This window comes from Mytilus edulis, chromosome 4 (genome assembly GCF_963676685.1).
Source record: "Mytilus edulis chromosome 4, xbMytEdul2.2, whole genome shotgun sequence".
In the NCBI taxonomy this organism is placed as follows: Eukaryota; Metazoa; Mollusca; class Bivalvia; order Mytilida; family Mytilidae; genus Mytilus; species Mytilus edulis.
The window spans coordinates 48916247-48930399 of record NC_092347.1 but is presented as its reverse complement, the minus strand read 5'-3'; the positions used below and the strand labels follow the sequence as shown (position 1 = coordinate 48930399).

Sequence of the window (14153 nt, the reverse complement as noted above, 5' to 3'; positions counted from 1 at the left end):
TGAGTAGAAGTGATTTTTCGGTCCCAATAAAAATTCCTGTTTGATCAATGCATAATTACCTCTGATGAGTCGAACTTGGTTCAATCGAATACTTGGTTAAGTCCAGTAAATTTTACAGTCTTGTCGAGGTAAAATTAATGTTAATTGACCCCAATGACTCGAAGTTCGAAAGAAGGAATTTTTAAAAGATGCAGACCTAATGGTAAAATTCAAATTGGATGTATTTCTTATGTACCCTAATCATAAAGTGTCATAATTTGTATCCGTACTTACATTTGATTATTATGAAGGACCAAAAATAGAGATAATCTAGTTTACACAAACCTTATACCCATTTCATGCATTCCAAATTTATGACAACACACTCAACCTCAGATGAGTCGAACCTAGGATGTGTCAAATACTTTTGTCCATCCCTTTGACTTCGACACAATGAGGTTTGACTGTACTTCAGAATATGTTTACACTGCAAAATGTAATCAATTACAGCTGACTTTGACTTCTGCTTATGATTACCCAGTGCATGAACTTGAACACTGGCTAACTGCATTTCAAATATAAAGTAATGTGTCCAGTAATTTCTGATTAAAAATTGACAGACAATTTAGTTTAAAGAACAAACAGAATGACACATGAACAAGGTGACTGCAATATAGCCCCACTCCTAGAATAGGGTATAATAATATAATTTGGTTCAGATTAATTGACCACACATAATTCACAAATGTTTTTGCCAAACAAACTAGAACAAGAAAATGCTCCACTGTTGCTTTAAGCATACCCTAATTTAATAATTCAATGTACCAAGTCCAAAAAACTCACTTTGATATTCTACATCAGCATCTAAATTGCCTTGATTGACTGCCTCCTGGATTTCTTCTTTTCCCAAAACGGAATCTTTATCAGTGTTATTATTCTGTTAATTATAATTTCAAATCATTATAAAAATAAGGTAAATGTGTAAATTAAAATCATTGTGTAGATAAGGTAAAGGTGTAAATTAAAAACATTGTAAAAAAAAGGTAAAGGTGTAAATTAAATCATTGTCTAAATTAGGCAAATGTGTAAATTAAAATCAATGTAAAAATAAAATGCTTTGCTGAGTGCAGCCTGATATGACCGCAAAGGTTAAACCCTGAACAGTTGTGGCAAATTTGGACACAATATTCAAGCTTGATTCTGTCTGAATGTGGATTGTGATCACATTTTTGACATAGTATAGGTTTCTGACAAAAATTAAATGTCAAGATCTTACAAATCTATTGCACAATACTGTGCAATTTTAAAAAGATTCTTCTTCAAAAATTTGAAATTTGAAAAATTTTGAAAAAAAATTTGAACCCCTTAAAAACATTTGAACCCCCCAAACTTTTTGAATCACCCCTTGGAGCAATTACCCCCACACTCAAACCCAGCCTTTCCTGTGTGGTATGGAACCTTGTAGTACGATTTCACAGAGATCCATATTCTTAAACACGAGTTATTGTCTGGAAACTAGAAAAATGCTTGTTTTTTTACCTTTTTTGGCCCCAAATTCCCGCATGAATTGGTCAATTACCCCCAAACTCAATCCCAGCCTTCCTTTTGTGATATGGAACCTTGTGGTACAATGTAAGAGAGATCCATGCATTTACACAAAAGTTATTGTACAGAAACTACAAAAATGCTAGCTTTTGACCCCTTTTTGGCCCTTAATACATTAACTGTTGGCACAATAGCCCCAAAATGAATCCAAACCTTCTACTTGTGGTATTAAACATTGTGGTACATATTCAGAGCAATTGAAATACTTATACACAAGTTAATATCCTGAAAAATAGAAAAATGCTTGTTTTGGGCCCCTTTTAGGCCCCTTTTGGGCCCATAATTCCAAAACGGTTGGGCCTTCATGAGAACCTATTTATTAAATTTCATAGATATCCAATTACTTAAACTAAAGTTATTGTCCAGACACCAAATGTGTCTTCGAACGATGACGACGCAGACAACATCATATCATCAAAAAATTTTGTTGCTGTTGTATAATAAGGTAAGTGTGTAAAATAAAATTATTGTAAAAATAAGGTAAATGTGTAAATAAAATTAGTCTTGGAAACAACATTATTCACTAAGAGTAATTCTAATATGACGTCCTTATTACGCTTTGTAAACAATGCCTTGTTCTAACAAGTACAAAATATGTTTGACATTTGACAAATGTACACAAATTTACTGTTTATATTCTCAATATTTTCATTGTTATTCTAATAAAATTTATACATTTTAGCCAGCTTACATAAACTTTAATTATATATTGTTTATCAAAGAACATATATTTACCCTGCTTTCATTTTTCAAACTTATTAAATATGAAAATGTAATGTACATTGACTCCATAGGGAGGAAATGAGAACAGCCACAGTGTTCTCCCCAGGATTTTGGGATAGCACCAGGTTAACGCGTGTCGAAATGATTTGTACAATATGTCGTGTCGCGTTGCATCGCTTATTTTTTCTTCTTATTAGTTTTTGTGCCATTACCTTTTTGTCTTTTGTTTTGTTTACTGTATGACTTTGGGTAAAAAAAATACTGGTAAAAAAAAGTAAATCAAACAGTTTGTATACTTTAATATCTTTTAAGAATAAATAACAGAAAGCACTTTTAGTCTCTAACTAGTCACTTTTTATACTTTGATCAAGCCAATTTTGTCCTTATACTTGTATAGTTACACTACACATTCCCCATTTTTGTTAGATTACACCATAACAATTAACGTTAAACAAGATTAAATTTTAATGTAGAACCGTTAAATACTATTTTCCATAGCTTTAGACATGATTCTTTTAGACATCAATAAAATTATTATTAAAATCATTATTGTGTTATTTCATGATGGACATGAAAAGTATACTTATATTATCTATGTGGACACTTGTGACAGGTTGTCATGTCTAGCTGAGTTCCAATCATTGTAAATTTATTTTGTAAAAGTTAATCATTAAACTTCTTTAATACTCTTCAGCTATATATATGAATGGATGTTTTCAACAACATACAGCCCTAGCTCAGTCAGTAGATGTTTATATATGTGGTGGTGTTTAACGACCTTGACTGGCCTTTCAGCCCTCGCACGGTCGGAGTAGATGTTTAAATAGATATACTACCAATTTAATATAAGGGGTCATCCATAATTGTCAACCATTTTCCAAAGTGTACAAAACGTACACTTTTTCAGACCCCCCACCCTCCCTCAAAAAGTGTACATCAACCATTTTCAGATTTCAAGAGAGGAATCAATCATTCTTAATAAAAAGGAGATCCTGTTTATTATATTTTAGTTTAATAATAAATTTGCATTGAAAATAAACTAAAATATATCTGACTGTGACACCTATCTGTGATGCTTGTGTTTTGTTAGAATAAAGAGTTCAAAGATTAGTGTTTCCCCTATCACACAGTGGGAACTCCAATGAAAAAGGGCAACTAGAGCATGCAAAAGATTAACAAAAGGGCACATAAACTATGCTAAGAATCAAAGAAAGGGAAATGCATGGTTATATTGCATTGGTAAGGTATGGACTGACAGTTGTTGATGGAATCAGAGCTCAAGACAGCAATCAATAAAAGTGTAATGTTTAAAAATATTTTAAGTTTTTAAATTTCCTGCCTGTATTTCTATTTAAAAGGTCCCTGTAAATATGCCATTCATGGCACTATTATCGTTTATGTATATATACTGTAACGTGTACATATATTGGATAATTTTTAAGGTTAAGGTTAAACTTCATATGGAGGTGCTCCTAATTAAAGGAGGCTTATACTAAGAAAAATAAGTTTACTTCCGTGTTATTGGTTTACGGTTTTGGAATACATTACAACTGAGACTACTATAACACAGTTATAGTAGTCTCAGATTACAAGGAAATTAATCGAAGGGCCAGTTTAAAATCTTTTCACAATATGGCGTCTTGTCAAAATCAAAACATTCCAAGAATTTACTATTTCCATCAGTTTTGTTAATTAATAGAGTGAAACGATAACGATTTAAAGCAGGTGAAATTGACAATCGGGGGTACTGAGAAATGCTTGCAAACTTTTTGTTTAGATTTTTTTACAAGTTTACATTTTTGAAAGATTTAGTTTTCATATGATTTGATCTTTTAATCGTTCAATCCGGATTGAGGAGAATTATGATATCGAAATAAATATCATAAAGTGAAAATAATAAAGAAGAAATAAGAAGAGAAAAACGAAATAAATTCTGGAAATAAAAAAAAAAGCGTACGGTAAAAATGTTGATTTTTTAACCCCCTCCCCCCAAGTGTACGTTTTGTACACTTTGGAAAATGGTTGACAATTATGGATGACCCCTAATATGTTTGTGCTTTTAAATAAAAGTATGATTGTCAAAAATAATTTGCAATATATTTTTGTTGGTATATTCAAAGAAAGTTTTTATCCTTGAGGTAACATCCTTATATAATTTTGCATTCAATTTGTACTTTATTTCTATTTCAAATGATGAATAATATTTTAGGAGCACATTGTTGTAATACGCTTAATCAGGGGAAGTAACTCAAATTTTAAAAAATACGCAAATCATTTATGACCAAAGGCTGGAGTAATAGAGTTTATTAACAAATGTCTGCTTGTCCCTCAAAAGTCTCATAAGTCTGTGATCATTAAGTTATGATCTCTTAATTAATTAAAACACAAGAATCATGTACATCGATTAAATCCAATCATCAAGGTTAACCTCAAAAGGTAAATCGATCACGTGGTGTAAACAATCTTCTTGTCAGAAACTGGATTGAACTGGTTTGAACTGGTCAATTTTCATCTGAAATGTTATACCCCACGGAAAGGTTTACCGTTATTGATTTTTTTTACCGATAATTTTAGCACCACGGTGAAAAATTATACATCGCGGCAAGACCAATACCACCACGGTAGAAAATTATACATCGCGGGCCCATGGTCCTTTAAGGGCCTGGGGAGAACACTGAGCCAAACATCTTTAAGGGGTTTTCCTATGCTTCGACCTATAAAAGTACTGTATTTGTCCTATTAGAATCGAAATAATTTCTTCATGTCATGCTCTATGCTCATTTAAACATGACTTTGTATTATTTTTTACCATATTTTACACCTCCCTAACGCTCAGTGTAAAATATTGACAAATATAATGCCTACCCATGTTGAAATGAGTGTAGAGCATGACATGAAGGAATTATTTCTTAATAAGAAATGGAAATATAAAAATTCAATTCAACAATATTACTTCTTTTTTTTTCAATGTATTGAATGTTGAGTCTTCCCACTTGTCCTAATGATATATGTGGGAATAGGGAAAATCAGACTGGACTTTCATTTCGTCACAGGAAATAACAGAACTAAATTTGAAAAGATTTCATCAAAGTATTTTCAGGTTATTGCTCAAACACTGTTCGGAAGACTTCAAGTACTTATGAACTTAGTTCCCGGTTTTAAACTTTTAAAATTATAAAAAAAATCCTTGCTGCATTTTGCTATCTTACTATATGTATTGGCTCTTGGTGTTGATAATAATAGATAAGTATTTTTATTTGATTTAAAAAAAAATGATTTACCATTTTATTATCCCTAGCCTCATCCAGATGTATTATATAAAAGTCTATATTTTCATCTTTGACATTACGAATACCAAGATCATGTGATTTTAGCAGCTGTAGTAATAAATCTTTGTCTTTTCTGGATAAAGCATCATCAACTCTCACTAAAGCCTCGACAGCTAAAAGAAATAATCATAACAAAATAAGTTCGACAAAAAAATATAATAAAACTTTTTTGTGTACAAACAGGTGAATAAAACAAAGTATTTTCATTTGATAGCAGCCATTGTCAATAAATATAAAACTGCAAAGTATTTTCATTTAGCAGAAATTGTCAATAAATATAAAACTGCCAGCTTAGACATTTTAAATAATGCATAATTATTATTTGTTTCTTACTGTTAATTTTGTTAACATTTCCTTGTATTTCAGCTTGGGTTAAATACTCATCATAAACATCATGCTCTAAATTCTTGTCCAAACTCTGTAAACAAAAATATTCAAAATTACATAAATCATTCAAATAAGTCAAACATGCCTTAATAGTCATTTTATTTTAGTTATCACCTGCTTCTGATGGCCCCTTTCAGATCCTCCCAAATGTTTTTAATAAATTGGAAATGTCTGAACCAGTCTGAGACACAACTGTAATGGTCAAAGTTAAGGGGAACTTTTCAGCCAAAGGGGAAGCAGCTACAAAAAAAAATGCTTCGTTGAGAGCAGCCTGATACAACCACACAGGTCAAACCCTGAAAAATTGGGGCAAAGAAGTAGGTCCGGTAAGGGCTGATTTTGGCCTCAAATTTCAAGTTCATCTGACGAAAGATTTTAGACACTTTTTAAACACTTAAGTGTCTATTCTAGTTGATTCAATAAGTATATGAAAAAGATTTTAACTGATTTACTCATTAAAAAACGACCCGATTCTATCTTAGATATGAAAAATCTATCAAATATGCCAAAAATTGTCCCCTTTCAGATGGTTTTTGTCAAAAATGAAAGTGGCCTCATCCGTGTTCATCCTCAACCTTTATATATGTTATGCATTATCATCAAATACAACTTACATTTCAATATTAAGAATGAACGTGAATGCGGCCACTAAGATGGAAACTGTCTAAAATATAACTAAAATGGTAAAATTGTGAAGATTTCAGTAATTAAGCATGACTTGATAGTGTTAGTACCCGATATATGTGCATTGTTTTGTCAAAAACAGCACATATTTATTTAGCAGAAGCATTCTACTTTCCAATAAATAACTAAAAGTATACATTTTAACAATTTTGTAAACTGCTATATTTTGGGGCCAAAAAGGGGTCTTACTGAACCTACTCCTTTGGACAAAATATTCAAAATATTCAAGCTATACATTGTCTGAATTTGGATTGTGATCAAATATTTACATAAAATAGGTTTCTGACACAAAATAAATGTGGTCAAAAATCTTTAAAATCTTTTGCACAATGCTGTGCAACTCAAGAGTTCTTAAAACTTTTCAAACAAGAATGTGTCCCTAGTACACGGATGCCCCATCCACACTATCATTTTCTATGTTCAGTGGACTAAAATTGGAGTAAAAACTCTAATTTGGCATTTAAATTAAAAAGATCATATCATAGAGAACATGTATACTAAGTATCAAGTTGATTGGACTTCAAATTCATCAAAAACTACCTCGACCAAAAACTTTAACCTGAAGCGGGACAGACAGACGAAGATCCCAATGGACAAACAGACGCACAGGCCAGGAAACATTATGCCCATAAATGGGGCATACAAATATGAACCCCTTAAAAATTGGACACACCCCATTCTCCCCATTTATTTTGTTTAGAAACTGGAAAAATGCTTGTTTTTGGCCCCTTTTTTACTCCTGATTCCTGCATGTATAGGGGAATGACCCCTCAAAACTTAATCCCAGCCTCCCCTTTGTAATATGAAACCTTGTGTACATTCTCAGAAAGATCCATACACTTACACACAAGTTAATATCTGGAAACTACAAAAGTGCTTGACTTTTGACCCTTTTTGGCCCGTAACTCCTAACCTGATGGTACTGTAACACTTAAAATCCATCTCAACCTTCCTTTTGTTGTATTGAACCTTCTTGTAAAATTATAAAGAGATCCATTCACTTAAACTAAAGTGATTGTCTGGAAACCAAATGTGTCTTCAGACGATAACAACAACACAGACGACGACAACATCATAGTATTATACGAAAAGTGATTGTCTGGAAATCAAATATGTCTTCAGAAGATAACAACAACACAGACGACGACAACATCATAGTATTATACGAAAAGTGATTGTCTTGAAATCAAATATGTCTTCAGAAGATAACAACAACACAGACGACGACAACATCATAGTATTATACGAATACAAAATATTTTTTATGGTATAAAAACCATGAAGCCCAATGACCACATTTAAACAAGTTGACCATATATAGAACTACATATTTATCCTCATCCATGCTAGATTCTCTATATTGTCTACAAACCCTGTTCCTTGCTGCTTCTGCTTTAGTTTCCTTTGCTGCAAACAATAAAGTTTGATATTTTTCTGCACTTTCACCATGCAATTGAGCTAACAACGCTGAGGGGTTCTGAAGTGCTGCCATGGTTTCTTCTGCATTGTCGTTGTCTATTGCCTCATTTATTGCAATAATGGCAGCATGTACTGAAAAGAACAACATGAATGAAGAGACATGTTGGGGAAACATCAATGAAATATAAAACAAACACAAGATATACTGTAAGCCAATTAAATTTTACAAGCTATTTATTTTCGCTACTTTGGTGAATAAAAAAACAGGAACATAAATTGTTGTGAATATGTTATATTTTTTTTCTCTACTATATAATTACATCAAGTTAATTTGAGAATTGCGAAATTAAATCACTACGAAATGCGATAAAGAAAGCTAAATGGGTAATAAAGTATTGGTGAAAATAGGTAGGTTTACAGTATAGAAAACTGAGTCCTGTTTGGCATTTGCCCAAATTATAGGTATATTGATCCAATATCCACCCGTTTATAGTATGGATCACATTTCCGACCTTACATTGATTACGTGCTACGTGTACAATGTTTCGAGTTCTTTCGGAATTATATTCCAGGTAACTCTCTTCAGAGGTCGTCCGTTTTATTTTTATTTTCTAAATGTTTGTTTGTTTATTATTTTGTACATTTTATTTATTATTGTACCTTTTATTTATTATTGTTCGTTTTATCAGCGTATGGATAACTGGTTTTGGTTATTAGATTTATTTTAAGATACGTTTCAATATGCATTTTTCATTGTCAACGCACCTTCCTTTGGTTTTAGTGTAACTGTCTAATTAATTTCTATTGGGAGACATTGATTTATTTCAAGTGTTTCTTAACGATTTCCCCAATGTTCCTGTTTCTTTTGAATGCTATTGTAGGTTTTTTATCAAAGAGATTTTTGAACTGTGGGTTGTCTTGAATTAAATGCCAATGTTTTCTTATAATGGTTTGTAAATTTTCCGCATTAGCGTGGTATTGTGTTATGAAAGATATATTATAGTTATCTGTGTTTTTGTTTATGCTTGTTTCTTTGTTTGTTAATTTGTTTAATCTTTCTGTATGGGAAAGTTTTTTGGTTTTATTTGGTTTATAATTTGAAAATTCCATTTTTGTGTGGAATATGTACTGTTCTATAGGATTGTCGCCTATAATAGGAACACTAAATTTAGACTTTTCTTTAAATGGATGATTTGTTTTCGGAATAGTTTTGTATTCATGAAAGAAATGCTTTAATCTTAGTTTCCTTTCAAATTTTTTGAAATCTTTCATGATATTTGTCCTAGAGATTTTGTCCGTAGGTATGAAGTTTAAGCCTTTTTCCAACGTCATAATTTCTGTATTTGTTAATTTTTTATTTTTTATTTGAGAGGTTTAAAACAAATTGTTTGGCAGTTTTTAGGTTGCTATTTTGTTTGGCAATATTTAATTGCTGTTTTTTGTTAATGAATTTATAAGCATTTTTTGCTTTTTTGCTTTTTCGGCTGAATCGTCTGTGTTTAGACATGTTTCACAGTTAGACTGTGTGGTATCATAGATGCTTGGTGGTATTAATTTACATCTGCAGAGATAACATCAGTTTAATTAGATAATTGTATATCGATTTTTTGATTGGTCAGTCTATTCCAATCAAAAAATCGATATACAATTATCTAATTAAACTGATGTTATCTCTGCAAATGTAAATTAATACCACCAAGCATCTATGATACCACACAGTCTAACTGTGAAACATGTCTAAACACAGACGATTCAGCCGAAAAAGCAAAAAAGCAAAAAATGCTTATAAATTCATTAACAAAAAACAGCAATTAAATATTGCCAAACAAAATAGCAACCTAAAAACTGCCAAACAATTTGTTTTAAACCTCTCAAATAGAAAATTAACAAATACAGAAATTATGACGTTGGGAAAAGGCTTAAACTTCATACCTACGGACAAAATCTCTAGGACAAATATCATGAAAGATTTCAAAAAGTTTGAAAGGAAACTAAGATTAAAGCATTTCTTTCATGAATACAAAACTATTCCGAAAACAAATCATCCATTTAAAGAAAAGTCTAAATTTAGTGTTCCTATTATAGGCGACAATCCTATAGAACAGTACATATTCCACACAAAAATGGAACTTTCAAATTATAAACCAAATAAAACCAAAAACATGACGAAAGAAGAAACGCAATGTCTACGTACTTTACGACACATTGAAACAATAACTATCCACAAAGCGGATAAAAACAACATAACAGTAGTTCAAAATAAAAAAGACTACGCCAATGAGGGTGAACGTCAATTAAACGACGGAATACACTATATTGAAATACCAGAAATCAACATAAAAAATACCATGAATAAAATTAATGAAATTGTGTACAACATGAACAAAGACAATTACTTAGACGAAATAACATTTAAATACATCAAATACATCAAATACGAAAACCAATATATAACAACACCCTTTGCCTACTTTCTGCCTAAAATCCATAAACTGGATAACGAAATACTGAAAGATATTTATAAAAAACAAACTGAAATTAAAATACAAGTACCAGCAAGGCCAATCATTTCACAATGCAACGGTCCTTTAGAAAGAATCGGGCGGTATTTGGATTTCTTCCTATTACCAATAGTTAAAACACAAACTACATACATATCTGATACAGGTAGCTTTATACGTCTACTCGAAAAATCAAAGATAGAAACTGATACTTTACTGGTGACTTATGATATCACATCCCTTTACACAAATTTAAGATTTAGCGAAATTATTGCCGCTCTAAACAGTGTTACGGGGATATATGAAAACCTAGAATATAACATAATAAAACCCAGTTTTGACTATTTACTACAAATAACAAACTTAATTCTCCTTAATAACGAATTTACCTTCAACAAAAAATGTTATAGGCAAATTATAGGAGCTAGCCAAGGCCATGTAGCAAGTCCTCAAATCTCAGATATAGCTATATACCAACATATAAATAAAATTCTAAACATCTTTCCACACAAAAACAAAATATTATTTCATAAACGTATGAAAGATGATGGATATATTTTATTTCAAGGTACTACGGAAGAAGTTAAACTTCTTTTCGAAATAGCAAACACAAACCACAACCTACTGCAATTTACTTATGAAATTGACAGACAAAGTTTGAAATTTCTAGACTTAGAAACGTATAAAGGACAGAGATTTCAAAAAGAAAATATCTTAGATATTAAGTGTTTCACAAAACCAACTGAAAAATTCCAATATCTACACCAAAATTCTAACCACGCTAAAAGTTGTTTTAAATCCTTTATTAAAGGTGAAGGAATACGAATTCTTAGAAATACCTCTGATCCTGACAATTTTAATGAAAGAATAAACTTATTCACAGAAAAATTAATACAAAGAGGTTACAAAATCGCTGTTGTAAATAAAATATTAAGAAATATTTCCCATACAGAAAGATTAAACAAATTAACAAACAAAGAAACAAGCATAAACAAAAACACAGATAACTATAATATATCTTTCATAACACAATACCACGCTAATGCGGAAAATTTACAAACCATTATAAGAAAACATTGGCATTTAATTCAAGACAACCCACAGTTCAAAAATCTCTTTGATAAAAAACCTACAATAGCATTCAAAAGAAACAGGAACATTGGGGAAATCGTTAAGAAACACTTGCAATAAATCAATGTCTCCCAATAGAAATTAATTAGACAGTTACACTAAAACCAAAGGAAGGTGCGTTGACAATGAAAAATGCATATTGAAACGTATCTTAAACTAAATCTAATAACCAAAACCAGTTATCCATACGCTGATAAAACGAACAATAATAAATAAAAGGTACAATAATAAATAAAATGTACAAAATAATAAACAAACAAACATTCAGAAAATAAAAATAAAACGGACGACCTCTGAAGAGAGTTACCTGGAATATAATTCCGAAAGAACTCGAAACATTGTACACGTAGCACGTAATCAATGTAAGGTCGGAAATGTGATCCATACTATAAACGGGTGGATATTGGATCAATATACCTATAATGAAATGTGATCCATACTATAAACGGGTGGATATTGGATCAATATACCTATAATTTATGTTCTACAGTGCACATAGACATCAAGTTTCATTGAAATCTGGGCACTAATGACTATGAAATTTTTATATATTTTTGGGAACATTTTAAAAATAGCTCACAATGGATAATTATTTACACTGAGAACTAATGTAGAAAGGTGTCAAGTTGAGACAACCACTCATTGACGTCAATATATATTTTGGTTATATATTCCATTAATGTAACCTCAATAATGTTATTATACTAACTAATTTACATTATATTAAGGAATGCTACAGGTCCACAAAGATCGAAAACGATAAAAGTATCCTTCAATGGTACCTTCAGTTGAAAATCAAAGTGTTTATCCATTATTTATTGTTTGCTCAACATGGAAGCCGAGTAACAGAAGATTTTATCACTTGGAAAAATACAAATAAGCAAAAATTTATTTGTGTTCATGTTTTTGTACAATATTTGTACGATGATTGTAGGATAATCCTCATTGCTATAGCTATGACTATTAAAATCTTTTCCTAAAAACTTTTAAAGGAATAAAAGTTCATTACTTTCTATGTCTGAAAAAGAACACAAATCTTTTTGTATGTATATTGAAGATGCTCTTGATTTCAAAGACCACCATACTGTTTTGTCAGATAATAATCTTTTATAGTAGTTCATGCATATACATATACTTTTAAATTGTTATTTGTATGGAGAGTTGTCTCATTGGCACTCACACCACATCTTCCTATATCTATCTACATTTAATTAAGAACTTTGATTTTAGAAGATCTATATGCAAATTACGTATTTCTGCTCATAAGCTTCAAATTGAAGTTGGTCGTTTTTCAAATATTCCACGAAATGAAAGAATTTGCAAAAAATGCTCCTCTGGCTGTGTTGAAGATGAAATCCATTTTTTAACTAACTGTGAAAATTTTAAATCGGATAGAGATGCTCTCTTTGACTTTGTTTGCCAAAGAATTCCGAATTTTTCTATACTTGATAATCAGCATAAATTTATTTATTTATTAAACTGTGAAGACAATCAGGTCCTTAATGCTGTTGGTAAATTTATTAAAGTGAATATGAGTTAGTAATTGTATTGTAACTGTATGTAAAAAATTGTTTGTATCTATGTATCTATGCAAATCAATATTCTTTTGCCTTATTCATGTATGCTCTGTATGCCCCTTGTGGGCCCTTAATTGGAAATAAAATATGTTCTGTTCTGTTCTGTTCTGTTCTGTATACACATATATCTTATGTAGGTGATTGTGTGTTTTAAGTAAAATTATGAAAATTTAGAATAATACTGATGTATAAGTTTATGGTATCAACATGAGTTTAGAGTGTAATGGTATTCATAGAATATACTTATTGTTACATTGAATGTTACATTTCAATGAAACATGCAGATATATTGTGACCTTCTGCTGTTGTCTGTTCTATGGTTGGGTTGTTGTCTCTTTGACACATTCCCCATTTCCATTCTCAATTTTATTATTAGAATGTTATGGTATCCATAGAATTGTCTTATGACTTGTTGTTACATGCATCTTTGTTTCATTTATGTGTTGTTTTAATATTTTAATTGTCTGTATTTGGATCACGCCTCTATTGTGCTAGTTCCAATAAAATATTGAATTGAATTGAATTGAATTAAATAAAAAGAGTTAACTGCAAAACAACCATCCAAATAGGTAAAAAAAGATAAACTTACATGCAGCATCGTCAACTGACATCTGAAAAAAAAATATTCAGAAATGTTTGTGATGTTTATACTAATGTTAAAATTGTGACAAAATAGTTTTACTGCCAATGACAAGACCAATACCAGGTCTGGACCTATGTCACTGCATGTAATTTATACACATAGTTTGGCACTGAGAGTCAGTCATCCATCATAATCATCTTTTTAATGAGGCATACATATATATATGAAGTGCCAA

The 14153-nt window shown here is 30.9% G+C and overlaps 1 protein-coding gene across 2 annotated transcripts in view; it reads right to left on the bottom strand.

Annotated features, from left to right (window-relative positions):
• The window catches only part of LOC139519880 (ras GTPase-activating-like protein IQGAP1), a 92666-nt gene that overhangs the window by 60276 nt on the left and 18237 nt on the right, over positions 1-14153 (bottom strand). For both annotated transcript variants that reach the window (XR_011663735.1, XM_071312174.1), the window contains exons 8-12: positions 13925-13946; positions 8080-8258; positions 5970-6054; positions 5589-5749; positions 823-916 (exon numbers count right to left, since the gene is read on the bottom strand). Coding sequence is in view for 1 of the 2 variants with exons in the window: in XM_071312174.1 (XP_071168275.1) it covers positions 823-916; positions 5589-5749; positions 5970-6054; positions 8080-8258; positions 13925-13946 (541 nt within the window). In the remaining variant the exon portion in view is untranslated. The remainder of the gene's footprint in view (positions 1-822; positions 917-5588; positions 5750-5969; positions 6055-8079; positions 8259-13924; positions 13947-14153) is intronic.